At 43.5% G+C, this 26,773-nt stretch overlaps 1 protein-coding gene across 1 annotated transcript in view; it reads left to right on the top strand.

Moving 5' to 3' along the window:
- Positions 1 to 26,773, top strand: part of T265_13820 (hypothetical protein) — a gene marked incomplete at both ends in the record, with an annotated part of 45,440 nt that overhangs the window by 12,160 nt on the left and 6,507 nt on the right. Inside the window, 4 exons of the mRNA XM_009170662.1 lie at positions 941 to 2,533; positions 7,290 to 7,698; positions 16,617 to 16,766; positions 21,786 to 22,688. Of these exons, the coding sequence (XP_009168926.1) occupies positions 941 to 2,533; positions 7,290 to 7,698; positions 16,617 to 16,766; positions 21,786 to 22,688 (3,055 nt within the window). The remainder of the gene's footprint in view (positions 1 to 940; positions 2,534 to 7,289; positions 7,699 to 16,616; positions 16,767 to 21,785; positions 22,689 to 26,773) is intronic.

Raw genomic sequence — 26,773 nt, 5'->3', positions numbered from 1 at the left:
GGACTTGTGGAACGCACGCATGAAATGCACGTTTGAAATCTGTCCCGTTTTGTGTCAGTTCTCAGTATTTCTTGTTCTTCAAATTGGAAACCTGATCGTTCTGTTTGTTAGACATAACTCTTTTTTGGACTTTTGTCAGTCATCCAGTTTTCGAATCCCTGCTGGATCGAAACTGTGAAAGCACGTCCGGTAATGTTAATTCTTTCTGGCACGTAATAGTAAAGAAACATCCTAATCGTTCAACTGTGCAAGTTGAACCTGGAGCCAGAAATATCACTCGCTACGCAAGAGACGTTTTTCAGATGGCCACCAGTTATCATCTTTCTTTGAAAGTGACTTCACTTCAAAAGTGACCGGAAAAGTAGCAGTTTTTCAGCAAGTACCAGCACCTTGTTCGTCAGGGTTTTAAATCACCATCCAAATGAGTTAATGCATACTTCAGTTACATTTTGAGCTTCATATAAGGTTGGCTCTAATGATGGTTCGTTGTGGGACCGTGCTATGACTGGATTTCCAGTGGTCTCCACATTCAAATTGTAGGACCACACCGAAAAGGCAATAAAAACTGTCTTGGCGTATTGGAGGCAGTCAGTTCCGAAAGGTGTATGCATAATAACAATACAGGCAAGTGGCTTTTCTGCACAAATATTCTAAGCAAGAAATTCTAGCTTTCTCATTAAGTTCCGATTAGCTCATCAGCTCATTGGGCACTAATCAGTGCCTGCGGAAACACGTCCTTCCACGTAGCAACATAGGGAACCTGCTTGAGGACAATAGGACCAGATCTCATGGAGCAACTCAGCATGGCGGTAGAACGAAGAGTTTCATCCACTGCTAAAAACCAGAAGGCTCATCTAGATAGCAAATTCTCAAGGCTGATTAGGAACCAGGAGTGCGAAAGTAATCACAATGAAGCATGGATAAGGAATCTATCCAAAAGGCAACTGACGGAAGCTGAAGAAAACGTTCTCGTCAAAGGGCTTAATTTCAACTTCAAAGACGCGACAAACCTGGAGTATTTAGCCAGCCTGGAAGCAGCAATGAAATCCATTGGACTCGACGAGAACGCACAGCAGCTACTTCGTCAAACTGTCGTCCCAGCCATCGCACGCAACAAACCACTCAACGTGCTTTCCGGCAAAGAAAAAGAAGCAATGAACAAGTTGAAGAAGGATGAAAACATTGTGATTCTACCGGCAGACAAGGGACGCCTAACGGTGATCATGGACAAACCGGACTACATCAATAAAGCAAAGGCACTAGTTAACGACACAACTACGTACCGCCGCTTAGAACGCGACCAAAGCAAGCAGCTAGCAAGCAAAATCAATAAGAACTTGAAGCAACTCCAAGATCTCCACAAGATTACAAAAGAGGAATATTGGAGAATGAGAGCTCGTGATTCGGCCATTCCTCGCTTCTACGGACTCCCAAAGGTACACAAAGAATCAATACCTCTCCGGCCAATTGTATCACTTCCTGGAACAGCGACCTGCAATCTTTCGAAGGAACTATGGAAAAGATTGAAGCATCTCATCAGTGGGTCTCAACACTCAATCAACAATGCGGGACAATTTTTGGAGAAACTAAAACACGTAAGCATCGATCAGGACGAAATAATGGTCTCATTTGATGTGAGCTCACTATTCACGTCTGTGGACCTGGATTCGGCTAAGACAACTGTGGCCGAATTATTGGACAACAACGGCACGCCAACTGGATCACTGGAGAAAGAAGACCTCTGCAGATTACTCGACTTATGCCTGATCACACATTTCGAGTTCAACGGAGAATATTATGAACAACTACGAGGGGCACCAATGGGATCGCCAATTTCAGAATTCATTGCCGAAGTCACAATGCAAAAGTTGGAACAAATTGGGTTGCCCGATATAAATCCCAAAATATGGATCCGTTACGTGGACGATACATTTGTGATCATCAAAAGGAGCGAACTGCAACGAGTGAGCCAACTGTTAAACAACGTTTTCGACGACATCAAATTCACAACCGAGGAAGAAAACAACGGAAAACTGGCGTTCCTGGACATCCTCATCACTAGATTGCCGAACGGACAACTACAAACTGAGGTCTTTAGAAAGGCGACACATACGGACCAAATCCTCAGCTACCACAGCAACCATCCAAATTGCCACAAACGAAGCTGCATTCGGACACTTTTCAAGCGGATCGAGACACACTGCAGTACAACAGAATCCAAGATCAAAGAAGAAAAGCGCCTATACAAATTGTTTCAGAAAAATGGATACCCGAGGAATTTCATCTGGAGAACACTCAGGAAGCCAAATACGATCGATGCAACAGGACAAACTGCAAGCAAACGTGTCACACTTCCGTACATCAAGAACACCGCTGAAATGACGGCAAGGCTCCTACGACAGCACAATACAATGGTCGCCTACAAGCCTGCGAATACTCTGCGGAGGACACTATCAAGACCAAAGGGGAAGTTAGATCCAATGGCGAAGAACAATGTCATATACAGGATCCAATGCAAGGACTGCGACAAACGGTACGTAGGACAAACAGGAAGGAAGCTCTCCACCAGAATACACGAACACAAACTAGCCACTAAAAGACACGATCAATTCTCCCTCATCTCCGCACACAAAGACCAAGAAGGACACGAGTTCGACTGGAACGGCGTTCGCATACTGGCTCAAGCAAGAACGAAACGAGAACGCGAATTTATGGAGACGTGGTACTCCACCGAAGAAGCCATCAACAAACACATTGAAATTGATCCCATTTACCAGCCACTAAGAGCGAGAGAACGCCAAAACCACAGAACTTAGAGCCGCGAAAGCGACCATACGAGGAACCCATACAAGAAGCAAGAAAGCGTCATTCAAACGGACACATCAATTGGATTGGAGGAGGCGCCCAATCAAAGCACCAAATCAACCGGCGGACGCAGGGACATTAACCGCCACGGTGGAGGAAATAGGGCGGTACAAGCAACCAATCAAACTCGAGAACGGCAGACCACAACGCAATGCGAACCAAGGCCAGAGAGAACAAGCTACTAAAATTAGAAGCCGTTGGGATAACCAATCAACACAAAGGAACACAGACCACAACGCAACAAGGATCACAAACGGACCAATAGATTCACTAGACTCGTTACACTTCAGGTAGCCAATCACGTCAGAAGATAACAGATGGCCTTTGACTGCTATATAAACACACGCAGGCAAGGAAGAAGTACCCACCCAACTGCGCACTGATGATGTCTCCTCGTATGGTGACGAAACGTTTGCAAGCCAATTGCCAAGCTCGGCGAACAGATCAACAGCCATCTGATCAACAACCAATAATCAGTGCCTCAATTCACGCCACGAGATCTGGGGCTAATCGTTTCCTTGGCTGATCGCTTCTCAAAGCAAGGTCCATGCGCCTTTCAGGCATTGAGAGGAATTCCTTGTTTTTTGTCAAGGATTCAGAAGAGTTTGACGAATAACAGTTTTGATCAAGACAGCGGAATAAGTACGCACCTTCCCTTTAAATGTTGAAACACGAAACGAGACGTACTACTTGAAGTGGACCAGATCTCATTAGATTTGCTTTTTGCAAGAGGTCAGTAAGTTATGGTTTGCGTGCGGGGACGACTATGTGATGCAGTTCGTTGTGGCAAGAGATGAACAAACTATCGTTGAATGGAAAGCGGTCCAGAAGGAGGCTGATGTTCATTGCATGATGGGCCTCATATTTAGACGTAATATGATAGTTCAGTTGGGGAGATCTGGGTTAAGGGCTAACTGTAGCACATTGGTATCATAAATTTTTTACACTTCAAGACCTTGCACACTAATGGTCCTGAAAACAGTGACCAAGGAGCATAGTTGCGCAAGTCCTTTTTGCCGAATGAACATTCCCACAACCCAGTCGGGCTACTAATGCCGGATAAGCGATTGCACAGAAACGGTGCAACAAACAACCAGGAAAGGCAACTAACATAGCCACAGTTGTCGTATACATTCCAGCTACTTTGCCAATGTGACTTAGTCAAAATCCACCGGGCCAGAATGGGGACGAGACTTAATCAATGTTGTCATAGCGACAGAAACTGTTGGGACGACGCAGTAGTTCTGGTCTACGGCGCGTATATTCTCCGCGCAACCACGGAAACAGTTAAAAATTATGTCACGGAGGTGACCAAGTGACGGATTAGTTGCTAGGCTTTGAACCGATGCGAGTCCGGACAGCCAAGTTCACTTGTTCACCGAATCCCTTTTTCTCAGGAAAGTGTTTACACACAAAAATTATTATATTTATATTATTACTATTATATACATATATGCATATAACTCCTAACTCATATGGAGCTATTCAATCGGACAGCTAATCAGTCGACACTGGTGTCTACTGCTGATGAGGCATGTGAGTAGTATCTATTCGGGTGTCGAAACGCCGTCTCAACATGGTACGGAAATTATGAAACCGCTCTGTAGTACTCACTCACTATTGTTCAATACTCAAGAAGATACTTGATCAAGTTCACTCGTTCTCTAGGTAGGTTGAAGGTGGAGAGTTTGGAAAATGAGCCTCAAGCCGACGTCATGTTATGCTGCGGTATTTTCTGGAACCATGACAACCTTTTCGTTTAACAAATAACGGAAGCTGCCGGCCAAAAATTCGCTTTCAATAAACTTCCTATGGTTTCTTACCTTTTTGCATTAGTTCCAAGCCTAAACTTCACTGACATGCACCAGGAAGTATAGTCGCGTGGGTGAACTGTGACCGAAATCCATCATTATTGTCGGCTGTAAGAACCACATACTTGTCGTGCAGGGGTTGTAGCTGCCACAGTTTCGTTCCATGATGTGCTAGGTAGCTGCGCATTTGAGGTGGTGCGTAAATACAGCACTGTCAGTGGACTTTGGCCGAAACCACACAAGGATTTTTGGAGAACGCTCAAAAGACCAGTCGTAACATACTTCCCCATAGGGGAACCTAAACAGTAATGAAAAGAAACATAACAGTTACCGCGTGGGTACAGTTTTCAATAGTTTACCTTCCGATTCAAACTTCTCAAGTGTAGGGCAAAATTGGAATAACTCCGCAAGCGGCGTTTTCGCCACCTAGTGTTTCGTATATTTTATCCACTCTGCCAAGCGCCTTTCCCTCTTACACCGCCTTAATCGTGTGCGCGTCAGTTCACCCTCTCGAACTACCACCCACTCTCTTATACGATCACAAGTAGGGAGGTGAGCAATCTATGGCCTAGTGTTTAAATATGAAAGAAATGCAAATCACTTTTCGAGGTGGGATTCGCTTAATCCACTTTTGTATGGTTCGAAACTCTGCAAGATATGACTGACAACAGAATTCAGTGACATTCTTGTTGTCAATTCATCTCGCGAGCACCTGGGTCTAAAGACACCTCAGAATTATTGTATTAGGCTATCCTTAAGTCACTTTCCCATCCACTTTCACTCTTTTCTTTACAATAAGGCTTCAAACAAAATATGGTTGTGTGACTGTAAAGCATCAGTGTTCGAACACTGAAGCTGTGCTGTTCGTGATGATGGTTATGAAGTTTGCTCATACCATACTCGTAATAGAGGGAGATCACTGTACCTGAGGAGGCGAACAGCATTTTCGTCTGGCCGTTGTGACTTGTTTGTACCACAAAATGAATTTCAGCAGGGTTCAACTCTTGTGGTTCCCTAAATCGCCTCCAATTGTCTGAGTAAGTCGCGTAACGCAGAATAACATAAAGAGATGGGTAGAAGAAGCAATAATTTGATCAGATGGCTTACTTGGTACTCAGAAGGAGTCTCACTAAATACCAAAAATTTAAGGCTTCTCCGTTTTGTAGAGGCCATACCCAGTCTGAGCACCAGGTATTTTCAGAGGCCGCTCAAGGTTCATTCGTTTCGCTTATTAGACGTGCACCAAGGCGTCCGTGTCTCATGGAGAGCGCACATTACGAGCTCAGCTGGCGCGTTTATGGATTGTTCTGGAAAGAGTTGTTCGTCCATATTTAATGCATCTTAGGCCTAGTAACCAAGTACAGTGACGAGTCCGGTAGCTGTCAGTATCCTATTCCTTCCTGTTTCAGCTAGACTTATACGTTATCATGCACCATTCGACAATGATTACGATAAAACCTGCCTAAGCGTATGATCCACTGATGTCAACTTTAAATTTGCCCTATCTTCACTACTTTTTGTTACGCGTAGGGGTAGCAGGCTATGCAGAAATTCATCAGGTTACAAGGCGATGCGACAAGCCTGTTCAGAGCTAATCACCTCAGTATTTCACAGTGTGTAATCGGAGACCAACGCCAAGGTCATCCAATCAGCAAGCTTTATTTGTTTTGGTCAGCAATACAGATAAACCAGCGGGGCATTGCAAACGAACAACGTCTAACATGATGCTAACGAACCAATCAGTCGTCGAACCTGTCAGAATCAGGCGAGATCAAGCAGCCAATGAAGGACTGGGAATGACAATCAGGACGATTGTTTGTGAGCTTATAAAAACAGTGGTTTGGTTTAATAAAGTAAGAGTTTCCAGAAGCAAACCAAAGGTTTCTCTTGATCAGTTTCCGGTGCCGCGACATTATGCGAATAGAAAGTAGTGTTCTGTAAATGTTGGATCTAAAGATGGGTGAATTGCTAGAGCTTGTATTAGAAACTAAAATGGATTTTTACGGAATCAGAGAGTACATTATGAAATGTTCCAGCTAAGGACAGTCTAACGTTTCTGCTAAATATGTAGTTTTTGGTTTTTGTATTCAGTCTCTATGGGTTCTCCTCCGTCACTCAGGACATGGCGCTTTTGTTGTTTCCCTCAGTTTGACCTTTCAGGGGATGCAACAACTTCAAGCGCTAGTGCTAGGTCTGTCTGTTTATCTGAAGTGATCGCTTTATGTAGATGTAATGACTGTAGATGAATTTCACCAAATTTAGTGTACTTGTAGCCATATTTACCGAAGAGCATTCACGAAGAACATTCCAAACCATAAGTCCCTCCTTGAACAATCATTTTATCTTGTAAATGTTTTACTGAAAGATCTTTATAAAGCAGAGCTATCAGACAAAACCACCGTAAACATGCTTTTTTGCCATACGCCCAGATTCTTAGGTTCGGCGTCACTGGCAGGGATGCTTTACCCTTCCGTGAGATTAGGAAAGTGCATGAAGGAACGTCTAAGTTTAAGAAAGAAAGATATACATGGAGAACCGTACAAAGGCTTAGTCACAAACATTCTTACTTACAACATTACACTTATTGTGCTCAGGAGAGACAGGTCAAAGTAGTCCCTCCACTTCCCAACCCCTGTATCAGATTCCAGCCCTGAGGCCCAGTTCAATGCAAAAAACTTCATGTGATTGGCGTCGAAAGTCAGTTAGACGGTCTGGACAAGTGAGTCATTGCACAATCGATTGTTCAACTGGCCCGAAATCACATTCTCCTGAGCGCCAACTCTCTCAACGAGTCGAAAAAGATATCGAATGGAGACCAACAAGGCGTCGTGTGGTGCCGAACGGGGACCAAGCGACGGACCTCAATGACCCAAATGAATGCAATCCCGTTCATTTACAGGAAGCGATTAAACAGGACCTAGTCGACCTGCTCCGATCACAAATCGCATGCCTTCTAGAGGAAAATGAGAAAATCCTGGTCACACTGGATGACTATCGACAGCGTTTTTTTAATCTCCAAAGAGTAAGTGAAACTTTCATTGTTGTCTATCTGGCTTGATATAACCAAGGAATTTCGGGGACTGTTTTTTTGCTAACTTGAGTTGTTTGAAAGTATCAAACCATCTTTTACTTCCAGAAATGAGGACGAATGTTCTCATCTTAGGGAATGATGAGAGGTACTTCTTAAAGAAACCTATTCCATTGGGACGAGACAGTCACAGAAGCAAAAAGCGTTAGTTGTCTGTGATATTCTGCCACGGTCTGCACTTTAGTGTTTCTTTTGTTAAATGGCCTGCGATACCCGTAATTTTAAGCGCACCTTCAGATGGACTCAACACTTAAATGTCTCAGTCTCAGAGATGGCAGAACTGTCCATGGGAGAATTTCGCTTATAATTAAGCTATCACGTCAAGGATGTTATGGCCGGGAACACAAATGTCTACACTCAAACACCATATGTTTCGTTCGGGGTTATTCTTCCGGAAAATCAGTAACACATCATCCAACATCCTTGATGGGTTGATTTGCCTATTAGCTGGATAATTCTGGTCTCAGATGTTCACAATTTTGAAGTTGTTCCTTGATGTCATACTTTCCTTGGCTGACGATCGAAAGTTATTGTCAACATTAGATGCTTTCAAGGACAGCTCCCACCAGCAAACAGCCTATCGGTTTTATTCTACGCAGCGGTTAGATATTGCTCTTTTTGTGAGCAAATGATACACACATATACGTAACCTGTTTTCGTCACTTCGAGTGGTTGTTGCGTAGACCATAGGACGTGAGGTAAAAACAAACAAACAGTGACGAGATCATCCATCTAAATAGCGTGTCAAGGGTGAACACTTAGTCCCACTTTACTACGCTGATTTGTCCTCTGCAGGTACAGTTTTTGAAATAACCGGAAATCTCACCAACAGATACCACAACAATAGTGTTCAGAACACCTATGATTGCTTAATTCCCTTGAATTATACCCGACACTTCGTCCCTCATTTACAATTGATCTAGCTGAGGTTTAACCTAGATGGTTAATTGTGACAATTCAGGTGCCCAAAATATCAAACAAAGCCGGTTCGGATTTTAGCCGTGTCCCATGGCATTTTCGCGTTATTTTCATTTCCCTGTCGGTGATGCGATTGCCACTGGGAAATCAAAACCACTCGACTGACCTAACGATTCTACGATGAACGTATACCTGACCCATTAATTTAGACACATCGCTGTCCTCGTCAAAACGACTTCAAGGCATGTTCTGCCCTCCCGGGATGGTCACTATGACCAAACTAACTTGATTTTTGCGAAGATTGAGCATTTTCTTCCGGGAATAAGACATGACGGCGTATCAAATACTGCAAACGAAACACCGAGCTATGGAGGCGGCTATATCTGGAGGATGGAATGTTGGTGGCCAATATGAAATCCGGGCATTGTGCGCCCCTTCGCCAGATATCATACGTTCTAGGGTCCAGTAAAAATCGCTTGAGGTACTTGGTGAATAGTGACACGTACGTAGACCAAAAGAGAGTGCTTGACTTCCTCACAAGTCGAGTAGTTGGATGATTTGAAGGAGTATGTAAGAAAATGACCGGAGTACCAGCTGAACAAAGAATCACAGTAGTCACCAACCGATAGAGATGAAATATCCACCGCATATGTAAGGAGTTGGTATTTTTTCGCTCCACGAACGATTTGTCACTGGACCGATAAAGTATTGCCATAACCGATTATGTTAGGTGATAGTTAGAAACCCTTCCAACAAGGGACCAAAGTGGTGTCCATTCTGGACAATATGGTTGCTCAAATCAACATCGGCCAGGGCCCCTGGTTCGAGTCCTGTAGTTTCCTGGATCTCCTGTGTCATTGTCTTTCTACTCTGCCCTCTCGATTGAAACGAATGACGGAAAGACGTAACCGCTCTGTAGAGAGATAGCCCAAAAGTCGACAAAGCAACTGGGAAAATAAGCTTCCTAAATTCTTGTTGAATTAGAGGAAGACGAAACATTTCATGACACAGGTGACTCCATCTGAATTAGTTTACGGTCGGAGACCCAGAACTTTGTTGGACGCATATCTGAGGAGTCAACACAAAGAGTGCGTGTGTGCACAGAGAGTCTAAGCATCCGGAATCGAAGGCCATGGCCCACTGAAACAAAAGACCAACGTACGGTGTGGTGATGAACATCATGCTCGCAAGTGGAAAGCTTTTACGAATGGAGGGACGGCCAAGGTTAAGAAATGAATCTGTTTGGATATTTCAATTCCCGGAACTGCGAAATTCAGAAAGAAATGGCATGGCTTGTTTGGGCTGATTAGTGGTAAAAATGCCAACTTTCAAACCTAATAACGGCCGTGAGGTCAACGGTACACTGGTAGAGAGATACAACGGAAAGAACAAACAACCTAAAGGAAACGCGGTTTTGAAGAATTTAGCCGTACGGTCAAACCACTCGACAAAACCCCGGACCAAGTACCACCAAGCCTTTGCCCTAACACGATGGCCAAACGGTCAGGAAGCAACAAGTGCTGGGAAAGCAGAGAGATCTTTTTGAAGACACGAAATGAGACTACCCCCCAAACAGCATATGGACACCTGAGAATACCTAACGATGAAGGCTCACAACGACCGACTGAGACAGCTTTCTAGCAAGGTACGGAAGCTGACGATTGACAAGAGGAACAGAAGATAGCCAGAAAAACGTTTATCTTACTTCCTTGCCCGAGACATCGGTTCATCAAAGAAATGCTTTCAGCGAACGGGCAATTGTGGACTGCGGCGCGAGTCTAAATCCAGATGGCATATAAACAGTCGAGTGAGAGAGCTAGGTTGTGCCTGTTAACAGGCGTTGCATTGGTGTCACACCTTTCGGTGATGCGGACTTTGAAGAGACCACAACCATCCCCATTGCAGCAAAAGCGGTACAAACAAGCTCTATGCTACCAACTTCATTCCTACTGCATTACCTGTGTCTGAACCAAACGGTGTAGATGACTTCAGTTGAGGAAGTTTGGTACACATCATACAGATTCAACTAGGTAGTCTACGGACGGGAATGCGTATGACCGCAGAAATTATTGGGGAGGACGCCACGCAGGGTACCTCAGTGGGTCGCCTGAAGTAAAGAAACTTGAACACAAAGATGGGGAAGTTGTGGAATATATCTAACGCCTGAGGTTGGTAGTACATCTGAAGGTCCTCAGAGGTTTCTCGTGGCAGAGGCAGCAGTGACGCCACCAAGCTGGCCAGTTATACTAGTTTCACTCGAACAAGCCTTTGTCTCTCGTTTTTCTTTAAAACGAGATGGGACTAGGGGGTTGCGAAGTTGTTGCTTTGGATAGAATAAGTTGACAATGCTGTACTGGGTACTAGTGCGGCGGGAGCGCCAATGATGAGCAATGGCTTGCGAGCAGAAATGAAAATGCTAGGCACGTAAAACGTTGCACTTCTAGTCACTTCATTCGATTTTAGTACTCGAAAACACAAATTAGACCATTCTACAGATAAACGTCCTGTAACTATTGAGAGGAGTTCGATCTTGAGGAAATGACAACCTTCATACAATGCATGCAAAGTCATACAGCCAAACCGAGTCGACACGGGTCCAGTGAGGGTCCGGTAGCGTGTATACGCTAATTTAAACGGCCAACTTTGGATTGCCTCGCGGCTCCGTGAATCCGGACGGTACAGTAGAGCTAGATTGTACGTGCGAATAAAATTTGTCTAATTACATGGTATCTGGCTATAATAACAATTTTTCTTGGCGATATTCTACGAATAAAGCAAGGGTTACATCATCAAGCCGCACGAAATGCTCAACAGCCACTTTGTGGACCAGTCATGCGTCCATTGATAACTCAGCCCGCGACCGTAATTTAAAGCCATTTAAAGCCACTGAAGAACGCCATAGTCCTGCGCACCACGATAAGGATAATCAAAACCATATGTTCTTAGCCATTGTATTATATACAAGCTTCTTCCAGCATTGTGACTACCCACCGTGGTATACAGCTGAAACCAACCCCCAAGAAACATGACTGTATGGGACCAACTGAACTACATACGAATATATACGTGAGTGGCTGGTGAAGCAATCGGTTTTTTACGGGAAACGCGCATCGATCTCATCCTCGGTTCATCTAGAAGTGGGTCAGGTGAATATAAATCTGTTATAGGTTTTAACTGAAATACTAGTATTTCAGCATATATATATATATATTTATATACAGAGAGAGAAAGAGAAAGGGAGAGAGGGACTTAAATCAGTCATAGTCCCACCAGTGTACCACCACGAAAGTGCAGATTGATGTTGCTGATAGTCAATAGAAAAACAAGTCTAACACATGACAAATCAAGTCTCGTTTACTCAAGGGTCACCGCAACTCCTGGGGTATTTAAAGAGCACAGTTTTCACAAAGTCTTAGTCTCAGCATATAATATATATATTTATATACAGAGAGAGAAAGAGAAAGGGAGAGAGGGACTTAAATCAGTCATAGTCCCACCAGTGTACCACCACGAAAGTGCAGATTGATGTTGCTGATAGTCAATAGAAAAACAAGTCTAACACATGACAAATCAAGTCTCGTTTACTCAAGGGTCACCGCAACTCCTGGGGTATTTAAAGAGCACAGTTTTCACAAAGTCTTAGTCACAAGGCATGCCAGCCCTCAGGAAAAAGTCACTGAGAAATAAATTTAATAAAGCAAATGCGAAAAACGAGTGCAGCCATAATAGTCCATAGACTTACAAATTGCAAACTATGCGAAATTGGCGCCAAACCCATCAACGTTTTAAGCTTTGTGAAAGAGGATAAATTTGTACTCAACTACAAATCAAAGCTGTATCGGAAAGAGGAGGAAACAGCGCTTCTCCATGCTTACATAAGGGATATCGTAACAGTAAAAATCAGAGGGCTAGGGCGTGGTGGAAATGGTAGCAATTCGGAAATAACTAAAACAATGAAATAGGGCAGCAATGGCTGGCCTTATTGGATGGGTTTTTCGAGCATTGGACTTCGGATCAACTATGTGAATACATACACATAGCCACTAGATGAATTCAGCCGATCTTTTGATACCAACAAATGAACATCCACATCTCTCTCGTTTGAAAAACCCCCTCTTACCCTGGCGCTACTCTTCTCGTGGGTCCGCACCAAAGGAGGGGCCAGTGGAGCCGAGTTTCCTTCTTTTAGGGTTCACCAGTGGTTTACATCTTTGACCGGACATCTGGCGTGCAAGGTGACCGTGTGGACACCACTAAACTGGTGTATGCATTCCCTGGCTTGAATTCCTGACGGGCGGGTCAATCGATCGACACAACTGGGACAGCTAGTGGGTCCTTATTCGGGGCGTCGGGCCAAACAAACACATCACTCAAGCGTGAATACGACCTCCTGCTCAGATGTGGTGCGTTCAGGGTGCGCTGGTGAAGTAGTGGTAACACCTTGGCCTCACATGTCCGGTGTCCGGAATGTGGACCATGACACGGCCAAGATCATTGATGAGCTCTAATAAGGGCGAAACGCCAGTACAGTGCTTCCCCCCTCCAATGTGGACACTCGAAAATAACCGAGCCAGGACGGGGGGGAAGACTTTCCAAACGTGAGTGATGTAATGTGAAGTCTACAAACCCCGAAATCACCTACAACCCACTGGGAAATCCGCTGTTTTTCACCAAAGCAAATACCAGTGTACACTGTCACTGTTGGGTGGTTGCGAAGGCCTACAGAAAGTGCACACATGGAACCTATAAAAAAACATCACTCCATGATCAAGGACAGCCTGCTGATCAACCGAAAACACATTTTCTTGGCCTAAACTCGATAAAGTTGCGTTCTTTTTTCTAGTGTTAGCAGATCATTACACTGCCGTGGTCGAAGATCAACCAGATTCACATTTCTAAGAATGCATATTGTGTTCGCGCGTGCATGTTACCCTTGAATCAGTGATTTTTCTAGCACGTTTACTTATGTGTTACCATGCCATCGAGATCATGGATGATTTGACAGACTGCTTAACCTGTTTCCACCATTTGACCTATCCAAGGTCATGTATTTTGCCGTCATATACAAAACTAGTTTTGATCTGAGCAAAACCTGGCTGCGACACGTTATCATTTTGCATAAGCTACACAGCATTCAACGTCTAGTACGGATCGAAATCAAAGGACGACTTACCTAGAATAAGTACAAAAATATTTGACTTTCTTCCATCCATATAAAAAGGCCATGATAACCTTAAAATTACTCCGATGTTTTCTGAACACACAACAGTTTGCTTCCGCTAGCTTGATGTCGTAATGGCTTCGAAAGATGGTTGCAGCTCAGCTGTGCACTATGTCTAATTCGGATGGCTTGAGAATTAAGAGGTTACCTTATAACAGATTCTGGTGGTCGTTCAACAACTCTATAATTCAATTACGGAGTTGCTCATTCAGCTATAACTTTGGTCTGTCAATCCTACCAATATATGTTTCACTGCGACATCAGGTAATGTGAGTTTTCTCCTTGTAGAAAACATCCGCCTAAGAGAAATACATAAATGAAGGGAACCCTGATCTCAAATCTCAGGTTTTCCCGTGTAGGTTACGGAAACTTTGATACCTAGGTTTGCTGTATAAAGGGAGCTACTATAGCAAATTCCTGTTCTTATAAGGCAAATCCCTTTCTTAAATAAAAGTTGTTCGAAAGGATTCACTCTGGCTCTGTATAGAAGCATTACGTTTAAAGGCAAGTAAAAAACAGTCACCACACTTGCCGTTCCGTCGAAATTGTGCTGTTAACCTTTTTCGTTCAGCCTCTATGACAAAATGTAGCTGAATTCAAGACGAGTCAAGAGTTGACAGACAGACATCTCCTGATTCCGAAGTCCGTAATAGCTTCCATTTTCTTCACATCAAGTAATTGCAGTGAAGCAGTGAAAACAGTCGAACAAAAAACGTGAGTGATGTAATGTGAAGTCTACAAACCCCGAAATCACCTACAACCCACTGGGAAATCCGCTGTTTTTCACCAAAGCAAATACCAGTGTACACTGTCACTGTTGGGTGGTTGCGAAGGCCTACAGAAAGTGCACACATGGAACCTATAAAAAAACATCACTCCATGATCAAGGACAGCCTGCTGATCAACCGAAAACACATTTTCTTGGCCTAAACTCGATAAAGTTGCGTTCTTTTTTCTAGTGTTAGCAGATCATTACACTGCCGTGGTCGAAGATCAACCAGATTCACATTTCTAAGAATGCATATTGTGTTCGCGCGTGCATGTTACCCTTGAATCAGTGATTTTTCTAGCACGTTTACTTATGTGTTACCATGACATCAAGATCATGGATGATTTGACAGACTGCTTAACCTGTTTCCACCATTTGATCTATCCAAGGTCATGTATTTTGCCGTCATATACAAAACTAGTTTTGATCTGAGCAAAACCTGGCTGCGACACGTTATCATTTTGCATAAGCTACACAGCATTCAACGTCTAGTACGGATCGAAATCAAAGGACGACTTACCTAGAATAAGTACAAAAATATTTGACTTTCTTCCATCCATATAAAAAGGCCATGATAACCTTAAAATTACTCCGATGTTTTCTGATGTCGTAATGGCTTCGAAAGATGGTTGCAGCTCAGCTGTGCACTATGTCTAATTCGGATGGCTTGAGAATTAAGAGGTTACCTTATAACAGATTCTGGTGGTCGTTCAACAACTCTATAATTCAATTACGGAGTTGCTCATTCAGCTATAACTTTGGTCTGTCAATCCTACCAATATATGTTTCACTGCGACATCAGGTAATGTGAGTTTTCTCCTTGTAGAAAACATCCGCCTAAGAGAAATACATAAATGAAGGGAACCCTGATCTCAAATCTCAGGTTTTCCCGTGTAGGTTACGGAAACTTTGATACCTAGGTTTGCTGTATAAAGGGAGCTACTATAGCAAATTCCTGTTCTTATAAGGCAAATCCCTTTCTTAAATAAAAGTTGTTCGAAAGGATTCACTCTGGCTCTGTATAGAAGCATTACGTTTAAAGGCAAGTAAAAAACAGTCACCACACTTGCCGTTCCGTCGAAATTGTGCTGTTAACCTTTTTCGTTCAGCCTCTATGACAAAATGTAGCTGAATTCAAGACGAGTCAAGAGTTGACAGACAGACATCTCCTGATTCCGAAGTCCGTAATAGCTTCCATTTTCTTCATATCAAGTAATTGCAGTGAAGCAGTGAAAACAGTCGAACAAATGACATAAGCGCATGGATTGCCGATCATTTTTATCTGGTAATGAACGCCCTGGATTAAAGGAGGTCAATAAATGCGTGACTGCCGTATTGTCTGCCATTGACGTGATTTACTGAAGACCTGTTTCTCTGATGAGCTTCAGATCATTCACGCATAGGATAGTAAAGCTTGATTGTGGCTGACTTGATCAGTTAGTTACTAGTTGATCCGTTCACCAAGTCTGGAAATCGGCTTACAAAATTTCTGTCACCATACGCGGCGAAACCGTGCTTTGGGTGACTCCTAATGCGTTCCTTAAGTGAATGATTTTCTAACATGATCAGAAATCAAAGAGCGTTTCCACTGTCGAAGAATGGAGACGTTGATTTGAGAGACCGTTTGGCCAATTCGAGGTCCCTAGTTTGCTTCGGACTAAGGTCCATGAACTTCACTTACTGGAAGCTGATGCACTATAAACCCTAAAATTGATGCCTGCCAATTTTTTGGATGGCACGGTTCATTATAGTTACCCGAGAAATTCTACTCACAAGAAAAGCACGCTTTTGGGGAAGGAGAATATTGCTTCTGGCCTGGATGCACCAGTTTTGACAGCTGCTTAGTAGTGCCGCTTCTACGGTAACCTTATCTACAGATTTTTCTCCTGAAAACCCTATAATAATGAATTAACCAACCCGATTGTTCCTTCCCCTTTTTTACAGGAGCAAAAGGAATCCGCCCCAGACCCGACCGCTGAACATTTGGCTCTACAAACAGAACTCGGAGATGCGCGGCTTCGAGAAGCTGAACTTACAGTTGCGTTTGGCGAATTGCAGGAACGTGTGGCCGAAATCGATCGGATAATCGAGACAGTAAGACTTAATTAGAAAAAAAACCATTTGCTTCATCGCTTGACTAAACAAATTATCTTGAAATAGGATGTCGGCCAAAGCAATGGCAACTTGAGGGATTTGGCTTCCAGATCCAATAGATGAATTATATTTTTTCACCAGGTGTTACCTATGAGGGAACTAAGGTAGTGATAAGAGTAATCTTTGATAGTGATTTCAGAATCCCCTTGGACATTTCTGAACTTGTATTCGAAAGCAGCTTCATCTAAAAATTCATCCAACTTTTAAGATTCACTGTGCTTTTTTAGGGATACTACTGATATTGATTCATTCCCACATGTCGATTTCTGTATACTCCGCTTGAATTTCTACCACGATTACTTTTTAAAGTGCATGGAAGATTCTAGATTGAAGACTAAAGGGAGAGGAATTGCATTTGCCCACTCTGATCTAATTTCGAATACCGAAAAGTCAGTTTGAAGTGGTTTATGCTAGCTTCCGCCAAGAAAAGATTGATGGCATCAGTTTTACTTTTGTGTTGTTTGCAGCTGTGTCTAGAATGCAAAATAACAGACATTGATTTTTCCGGATCTCCTCGTCAGGTCAACATATATCCAGTGGTCAGAATAATGGTGACCGTTAAAATTAAGAATCCAAATGTTATCGCCGGTTGAAGATAAACCGAGAAAAGCTAAATCGCGGTTGCCAAGCTAAGCGAGCATAAAGCAAGTCAAACCACGTGATGTTTCTCTTTGCAGTATTCTGTAAACATACTGCTGGCTGATAGACTATGACTAGCAGCGTTCCAAAGTTATTCACTGGTTCAAAACGAGTCCTCTGGACCCGCGCTTTGGATCAGTGCGCTTGTTTGTTTGCAGCAGACATTCGGAAATGCTGGGTTACGACTTGACCTCCAATCTTTTGGTTGGGAGTATACCTGGTCTACCTACTGGTTGAAGGACATATCTTTGTGGGTTTTCGATAGATCCTGGCTCGTCCTGTCAAAGTAATGACTCCGCAACCGCAAAAGAAGTGTCAGAGTTACGTACCTCGTATGTGTGTCGCACTACAGTGGATCAATAGCCCTTGGCATAAACGCATTTCTGTGTGACGAGATACTGGCTTCAAGGCACTGACTAACTGAAAAGCTCTATAAACTAGTCACTGCTCACCTTCATGGAGTGCTAGCTTTAATGTTTACTTTGGTATCGACCCTATTAATGCTCTCCAAAACTACGTGACCTTGACCACAGCAAGTTCAGAAAACCGGCCATCTGCCACTCCCCCAGAGTAAGATGGGCGGGAGTGAACTATAGTTTCTGAGAGCAAAAAAGTTAGTTGTAGCTAATACCCCAAGACAACCACTTGTGAAGTATCGGCGTCTACCTTCGCCAAGCTTGCTCGGTCATCGACTGCCTCCAGGCCCATGCACTGCAATTTTATATGAATTGGTCGATATTCACCAATAAAAGAAAATACTGCCCAAGTATTTGCATGAGTTAGGCAATAACACACTGACGAAAATTATTGTTTCTCGGATCTCGTCAGCACATCAATTGGTTAAAATAGGAGTACGTAATAAAATAAACAGTTATGATTGACTACTGAGTTAGAAAATGTGATAGCACAGATGATTGGTCACCAGCGAACCCCGCGCTGCATCTGATTGGATGGTGACTACAAGTTGGCCTCGAAGGCTGATGGGTCACTGGGTCAATTGATTCGTTTCACATGAAGATGTAGTACTCGTACGAAGCGTTTTTGACAGCATAGTGACGAAATTCGCAATCGTATCGCGACTGCTTTGGCTGCAGTCAAGTCGCGCATTCGGATCGACACTGGCAGTCTTTCAAGTGACGTGAGTGGTTTCATGTTTTCCGATTTAGTTAGCTGTTTATCTTTTGGTCGTTGGCCTGTTTATTTTGTATTATTTTTGGCATTTAACTCTTATTATTTACCCCTATTTTAGCGATTAGATATGTATTGAAGTAGAGACAAAAGCCCGAAAACACCATCGTTTGTCACAGCTGTTTTTGCAGAGAAAGTATTTTTGTAGCATAGGTCGGTTGGTGCGTATAAGCACCCCAACTGACCACCAAGCGTGAACAGGACATGCCAGTGAACTACTGAAGGTAAATTTTAGTCACGCTCCACTCGTGCTGCATTAAAAAATAGGGAAGATGTTGGTACATTGCCAAAGACGATATCGAATGGGAAAACCAGAGCAGTTTTTGTAAACCTGCGTTTCCTGTCGCAGCTTATATATCCGGGGTGCATTGTATGTTGTTCTGTGAGCCCGAATCCTGGTCTCTACCCGATACAAAAATCCTTTAGTACTCGAGTCGGATTGGAACATCGGAATAGTGCTGAATTCCGTCGAGTGCTTTTGAGAAGAAATAACTCGTCTACGGTAGATGAAGTTTGCGCTGGCTTGTTCAAGTGTCACGTATGCCAGTGGACCGACTTCCTCAAAGGCCCTCTTCACACGCCACGCGTAAGATGAAAACGAGCCAGAGGAAGTTAAGCAATGGCCCCACATCGGTGTTTGTTAACCGCTATCAGTGAATGTAGCTGCATTGGTCATTCCCATTTTCCTGGATTGGGAAGGGGGACGTCCTCGAGATGGGGGGCGTCAGACGTTGGAAACATTGACAGTATGGTCCAATCATGGCGCTCATGCATCCAAGCTGTTGATTTCAGTGCATCGCTCCCCTTACTATCTCCTTAATGATAGGTTAACTGACGCTTCTGAATTTACGCATCAATTATATCAGCTACTGCCTCCAGTGCGTAGCTATCCACCCCTGTCTTCCCAGCTTAACGGCGAAGTAAACTGTGGCGGTTACAACCATTGCACAATATGTACTCTTTTCTTTCATCTGAAAATGTTGACTATTTATACGATCTGTGCGCATTCCTGATGCGCCTAGTTAGCTTAACTAATAAAATTCTCTCGCAACTGAGTGTTGTGTAGTTGATCGTATGTCATACGGTAAATCAGGACGCGCCAAAATTAGGCCTGTAGTCAACGTCGGTTTTTCTAAATTTTCTGGTCATTTCAAAGTGGTGTGAGCTCAGTTGCTCGATAAAACCTCAGTTCATTAGCTGGCCTTGTCAAGAAAAACAAAGTATTCTTGTTCCACAAATGTGCGATGAAAGTCAGACTCTCAGGACACTGACCTGATGATTGAAAGCTGCCGCCGGTTATTGCGGAAGCATCATTCAACACAACGAAGCCATAAGACCTCTTCTCATGCTGTTTCCTGAAGATGCTCTGGAAGATCACTTGCGTTCCAGTATGAGCACACATTAAACTGTGCTGGCTAACATATATCAGATTAGTCTGCCTCAGAACGCTTCACGATATCAGGCAAGTTCAATCTGTTCTATGAAAGTTTGGGACATAAGCTAGTGACTCTCCACTTTCAAACCGATCGCGGAACAGGCTCTATATTTACGATATGTCCATGTTAATCAGTTCGAATTTTAAGCTTGGCAAAATACTGGGATGTTGACACTTTGGATTCGACACGTTCATTCCGGAAAAGGACCGCAGATTTCATGGGTAGACATGTCTGCGGAGTGAAAAACTATACTCATAATTGAAAATAGACAATGTTGTCGTTTAAGACGTCTGATCCACTGTGGTTTTGATCGCAGCTCAGTGGTCAGCTCCCTTGTAGACAGCATGTGAGTAAAACTGAGTAGGGGAAAGTCCAGACAGGCTAATTCACTCTGAGGTAGCTAATGGATTCGAGCAATCAAGGAGAACGGTCACGTAGGAACACGCAGCTACAGTTTATTCGAGTCTGGGGGTTTGATTACCGATTTCACGGAATTCAGTTTGATCAGTTATTACAAATTTCGATTTTTGCGTAGTGACTTGTCTGAGGATGATCGATCAAGCAGCTCAAAGGGACATGAAACAATGAATGATGAAGTAAAGTAGACTGTCTTTGGGAACATAAAAATAGCCGCGCATCAGTGGATCCAGACCACGATGAATCCCCAGTGTGCGATAATTTTATCTCAGACGGCACCAACTGAAGAATAACTTGGAACGTACATAAGCTTGACAGGCTGCTTATAAGGTCATATTTTCAACTTGTGAGCCTCCTAATATGGACCAAGAAATGTGGCCAACTCCCCGGAAAACTGACCACATCCAGAGAGTGCTAATTTAGGCAGGTTCCTATTGTAGTATCTCCTGAGAAAATTACTGTATTTTGCTACAAAATGGCCATTCTGAAACCAGGTACCTTTTGATTGTATTGAGAGAAACTTTGATATGGTAATCATGATAATCATAACTTCAAGTTGTTGGGCTTTGAAAATATTTTTTCATGAGGATGTAACACCTAGCGTAATTCGCCTGAGTGGTAAATGAACGAAATTTCGTAGAGATGGAAAGCCTTTTGCAAAGAAGGGTGGATTATTCCCTGAATTGGCATGAAGTCAGCAATAATATCCAATTAAGAACGAAATCTAGCAACGGGGGCTTTGAAGATGTCAAATTCACAGTGTATTTACACACTGGAATATTAATAGGTACATAGCCAATGCATCCACCAGGCTTCTAATCTGATTTATCCACTGTTCGAAATGTCGACTAATGTGCCCATTTTATGTCCCTCGATTTTGTGTTAGAAGTCACTTGGGGAATTAAGAATGTAGTAAAATTCATCTGTCGTTCAGACAAGCTTCCGGATTATGGTCTGTACTACTGACGTCAAGGGTGAAGCACTCTCCCCCCGAGAAGGTATTTCGATATCTCCTGGAATTTAAAAGAATCACGTAGCATCTTCCTTCTCAGTCATGGTAGCCAGACTGAGTGTGTGTGGTTCAAAAGTCTCTTGAAACGTTTGTTAGCAGTTCTGTGAGTTGCACGCCATTCAACAACATCCAAGAATATGGATTTGCTCTGATCACTTGTTTTCAGTGGGTTGGAATTTCTCTTTTTCCTAACAAAAGCTGATGGGACATTGGTCAGCTACTCGGCGATGTAACTGTGTGAAGATGATTTGCACCTCTTTGTTGCAGGATCCGGAAATGCTCGCATTCTTCAATGCTGTCACCATATCCACTACCACGCTGTCTAAACAGAAGCCTCTACAGAGAACAATGACTGCCAATCCTGGATCACCCAGTCTACAACAAAAGCGAATGCATAGGGCTGATAGAGGTGGTAGCTTTTCAAGTCAAAAACAGTGCGCTTATATAAATGATCGACGCACGATCAGCAGGTATACTACGAGCCCGGGGAGAGCTAGACGAAGTCGAGTGACGGGGGACAGTTACAATAACACCACAGATTTGGACGCGGAGCCAACCCATCGATCTGGTTTAGAGTCACCACAGAGTGACAGCGGGTGCAGTTTGAATAGCCACACGGCATCAGACTTGACGGAACATGCAAACAGTTATGAAGATGGGGTGTCACACGTGAAACAAAGACCCCGGCCATATGATACTCACCATAAAGAACACTTTGCAGAAGGTGATACATCTGAACAAGGCTATGAGGAGGATCGCTGTTTCAAGAGTAATCGACCTGAAGGTTTTGTCTCTTTATTAAGACGCAGTAGAAGTAGTGTGGCTGAGCATCCTTACGCTTCGGGTTTTCATAGCGAAACGCATTCACCTTCATCGCAAGCAGACGATCACTTCACATTCAACTACAGGCACACAGATAACACCCCTACTCCTACAGACGGTGGCCACACACCACTGTCCCCGGATGAGCCACTGTCCACAAGAAGCGAACCAAGGGGAACTGTCTCGAGTAACACACAACACGGATTGGACCGATTCAACAAGCTCCGAGCGTCATTCAAACAATCGTTTGGTTTGGGATCAGCAAAGCCTGATTTTCGGATGGAGGCTTTTGCTGCAAGGCAGGGAGAGGCCCGAGCACTGCTCAGTTTGAGGGAGACAAGAATGGAGGTGAGTAGAGCTCTTTATAGAGATTCAAAAGTGTAAATCACACAGTGAGGGACGGTGCGTCCCATATAATTCATATCTAGCTGGATGGTACATGCGTCAACTACTAACTTGAAGGCCGTTGTTTCGAAGGTCACTGGGAGCCCATGGGAAGAAAAGTGTTGATCATTCTTGATAAGGCTGTGGTAGCTACACCGTGTTTCGCGACTTATATACAGAATGAGAGAAGGTTAGAAGCTTCAAAAGTCCACTATTCGGTTTCGAGGAGTGATAGACAGACTTCGTTTCTCCAGTGTATACAGTAAGCTAGGTCTTCCTTCTTGACAGATGACTTCCAAACCCAATCTAGACGAAGATGATACTCCCTTTCTCGAGGAGTTAGAGCTAGGCAAGACGAGTCGTGCATGGCGGTCTTCCATTATGTGCCTTTCTCATTTCCGTTTCCAATAGTGTTATTTATCCGCTCATCCCCTTAGCTATTACCTTAAGAAACGATTACATATTTCGTCTTTTTTATCATCCCTCTCGTCGAAATATCTTAGTGACAATGAACAGACGTTTCGTCATCGCACCCCTTTTCGTAACCAGCCAGTGGGTTGGCGTGCCTTCACGCACTTCCTGTTGTACTGATGGTTTGTGAAATGCAAACTCAAACAAGTATATTTGTAAATAGTTTAAAAGGTTTGGGGATAATAGGTGAGAGATCATTGGTTATATTTCAGAAGTAACTTTTGCCGATTAAGATTTTGTGTTTTTCTCAGATGGGGGCCATTGACAGATCCAGGTAAAGTCAGTATCTATCTTGACGACAGAGTGGTGGTTGCCGCGACCCGACAGTAATGATGTTTTTTCGGATGGCTTTCAAACAGTTAGGGGGCACATGAGAAATTAGGCTGAATGATTGATCTGGATCGACTTGGTGAGTCGCACCAATCAGATAGTTTGCAATCGCACAAGTGGCACGACTCGGAGTGTATCCGAGAGATTAGCCGGTCATTTACAGTCCTGCATTCGCTAAACACACGACCATTGCAATTACAAATCACCTGATCGATAGAAACAACCTATTCACCCCGGCGCGATTTATCGAGTGTCGCTTAAACGTTCGATGGACGTCCGACAAGAATGCACTAAACACGCCAGAGCCGATTGCAGTCAGATTCTGTCAACCAGCAATTTGTCATTCAAAACGGTACGTGAAGTCAGTGACTTTACCTAGATTCAGCAACTTCTCACTTCTGAGAGGAACTCACAGTTGTAACCGGTGACATCATACTTATCATCACCTCAACCTTGCAAACTGTTTAAAAATTACTCGTCTGATGAAATCTTATCGAAAACACTGTTCACCTACATTGTGTACCACCTCAGCAGGTTCTTTTCAATAGAACTGCAGGACAAGTTTAATCATAGGTGAGTACCGCCAAGAACATTTGGCTAATTCGCAGACCTTGGGGGCGATTGAAACCCCTCAACACAGATATTCCTCCCAAAAAACTTAAAGTAGCGAACACACAATCAGGCAGTGCAAAGTGAATGGGTGTCAGCGTATTTCTAGTCATCCTGTAAACCGCTTTGCACGTTGACATTACTCAGTTGCGCCATATAATTTCCGTTGATTTATCTGAGATCTAACGTTTATTTGCCGCCACTAACAGCGGTTTTTCGGTTGACGTAATATCACGCATGTCAAATGCACTAAACATCCAGGAAACAGAATGACACAAATGTTGGTGAGACGTCCCCTGAGACAAGAGACGCAACTGTGTGTGTGCGTAGCATGGTGGTTTAAGGGCTCACCTTGCAAACACCAGATGACCTTCAAACTTTCATTAGCTGGTTTGTGAGAATGGATTTGAATTTTCATGGGTAAGCAGCAAATTAGCAGCGGCCTCCGGATGAGACATAAACCTTAGTTCCCAGGAAATCCATTTTAACCCTGAAAAGTAAGTGAGACGGTATTTTCGGTATGCAGCCGAATTTTCATGTAATCATTCAGCCAAAGTGTATTTATTGTGTATTGAGCTAGTGATAGGTCAGCTTATCTGTTTCAGAAGGGAGTACACCAAATTCTGACCAGAATGAGAGGCTCATCTGTCGGCACTGGCCAAAAGTGTACTTTAAATATGACTTCGTATCCTTCGTTATAACGATATTTTCACTACTCAATCTTTTGGTGTCTGTTATCAGTCGAAAAGCTGGACCTTCTGCTCCAAATTCCAGACATTCATCCACACAGGTAGGCTTACAGCGTGCAACTGCTAAAATGGCTGCGACTTGACAAAGCACTGGCGTCACTTGTTGAGTTAGCAAACCAGACGCTAGTCGGATGCTTGAAGCACTTAGAAGATTGGCGATACTTCTAACATGCAGCTGAAATGCGTTTTTTGTGTGCCATTGCGGCGCAACCTTTATGCTCTCTCTGTATTCACACGACTGTCGTTCAAGCAGTCCTGTCCTGATGTGACGCCTCTATCCAGTCCACACCAAAATAAGAGCTTCCTTGATTTGTGAAGACTAACCAGCAGTTCATGTATATAGTTGGAGCTTCGGTATGCAAGACACGCGTATTATCACTATCCTACTGACGTTTTTTGAATCCACCGTACTCACTAGACCTCAGTAGGCATAAGTGCCCGCTCCTGGTTTTTCTGGCTCTGACTTCACTGTCACCTGCCGTCACGCTTAAAGTTGTGGGATGTGTCAATCTGATCTGTGCATATTAAAATTAACTCCAGGAAAAAAGTGTTGCTTCTATTGATGTCCTAACATGAATGTGATTGGTCCAACAAAGAGTGAGACAAACAATGGTCTTGCTTCCATCAGTTTGAAAAAGCCTTGGTCCTACGCCAATATGGAAAACAAATGCATGAGCCGGCGGTGTAGTTTATTCCTAAACTTGAGCTCTATTGAAGCGTTTTTATGTCCATAGTTTCAGTCGAACCGACTGGAGCTACAACTCTAATTGTTTGTTATTGCACACTACTTGCTTGGAAGTAGTAATTGAATCACATTGGCGGGAAGCTTTGGAAATGGAACGTGGCGTTTATTCTCGGCTTTTCAGAGAAAAGACTGGCTCCACCGACGGCGGAATTTCAATTTTGTGAATACTTGTGGGGCACACATTAAGTCTTGCAGTCTCCCACTCCGGTGTCTTGGTGCCAGAAATAGGCTTAAAAACAAGAACAAACAGCTTTATTGGTAACAGGCGAGTGGACAATTACAAGGGGCTTCGCGCTTTTTGAATGGTACTTTTAATCAATTCAGGTCGTTGCTAATTGCTTGCTTGCTTACTTGATTGATTAATTGATTAACTGTCCTGGCTGCCTATCTTCTTCCACGTTGGCATTTTGGTAGTGTGAGGATCTCAGTAGGTTTCGGACATGTTGGGATTATTTTCAGGAAGCATTTCAGGTACCTGCCAGGCTCGCCCACAAATACAGGCCTTACTTTATCCACTCCGGATTCAATCGCAAAGGAATAACTAATGAAGAACGCCGAATCAAAACAAATCCAATCAGTAACTGTGAGCCATCTGCGTAAAGAGACAAATCGCGTCAGTGCGGTGGAAAATTGCATCAGAAAACGCCAAACTTCAGGAGATAGTTTAACGTATGGGTCGTTTGAACGTCTTGTCTCGAGTCTATTGGGTGCAGTTGGCCGCCCAGCATAGTTTCGACTTAGTTTGGTACACTTGGACTTCCAAAACCCTTGACGATTTTGGCTTAAACGAAAAAAAAACCGCCAATACTGATTTTGGTAGATTCCGTTTGGCAACATCACATGCATGTGATTTTCCCGCAAAATATGAGGAGTTCCGCTGAACAAACAAACCAACTGAACCAATACGCAGGTCAGAGGAAGGATACTTTCACTGGATGTGTGAAGCTTTCTGCTGAGAAGTTGTCACTCGAAGAGTCAATCAATGCGTGACCACGTGATGTGGTTCCCCTTATTGAAAGATGAGTGGTGCTATGTCTTATCTAGGTGAGAGCTAATCACGCTGCTGATCAGCCTCTCCTGGCCAGACGGCTAAGTTTTCAACCACTGGCGGGAAGGCCATGAGTTCAAAACTCACTGAGTTTCGT

The sequence above is a fragment of the Opisthorchis viverrini genome (genome assembly GCF_000715545.1).
Source record: "Opisthorchis viverrini unplaced genomic scaffold opera_v5_107, whole genome shotgun sequence".
Classification (NCBI taxonomy): Eukaryota; Metazoa; Platyhelminthes; class Trematoda; order Opisthorchiida; family Opisthorchiidae; genus Opisthorchis; species Opisthorchis viverrini.
This window is presented reverse-complemented; position numbering and strand designations above follow the sequence as displayed.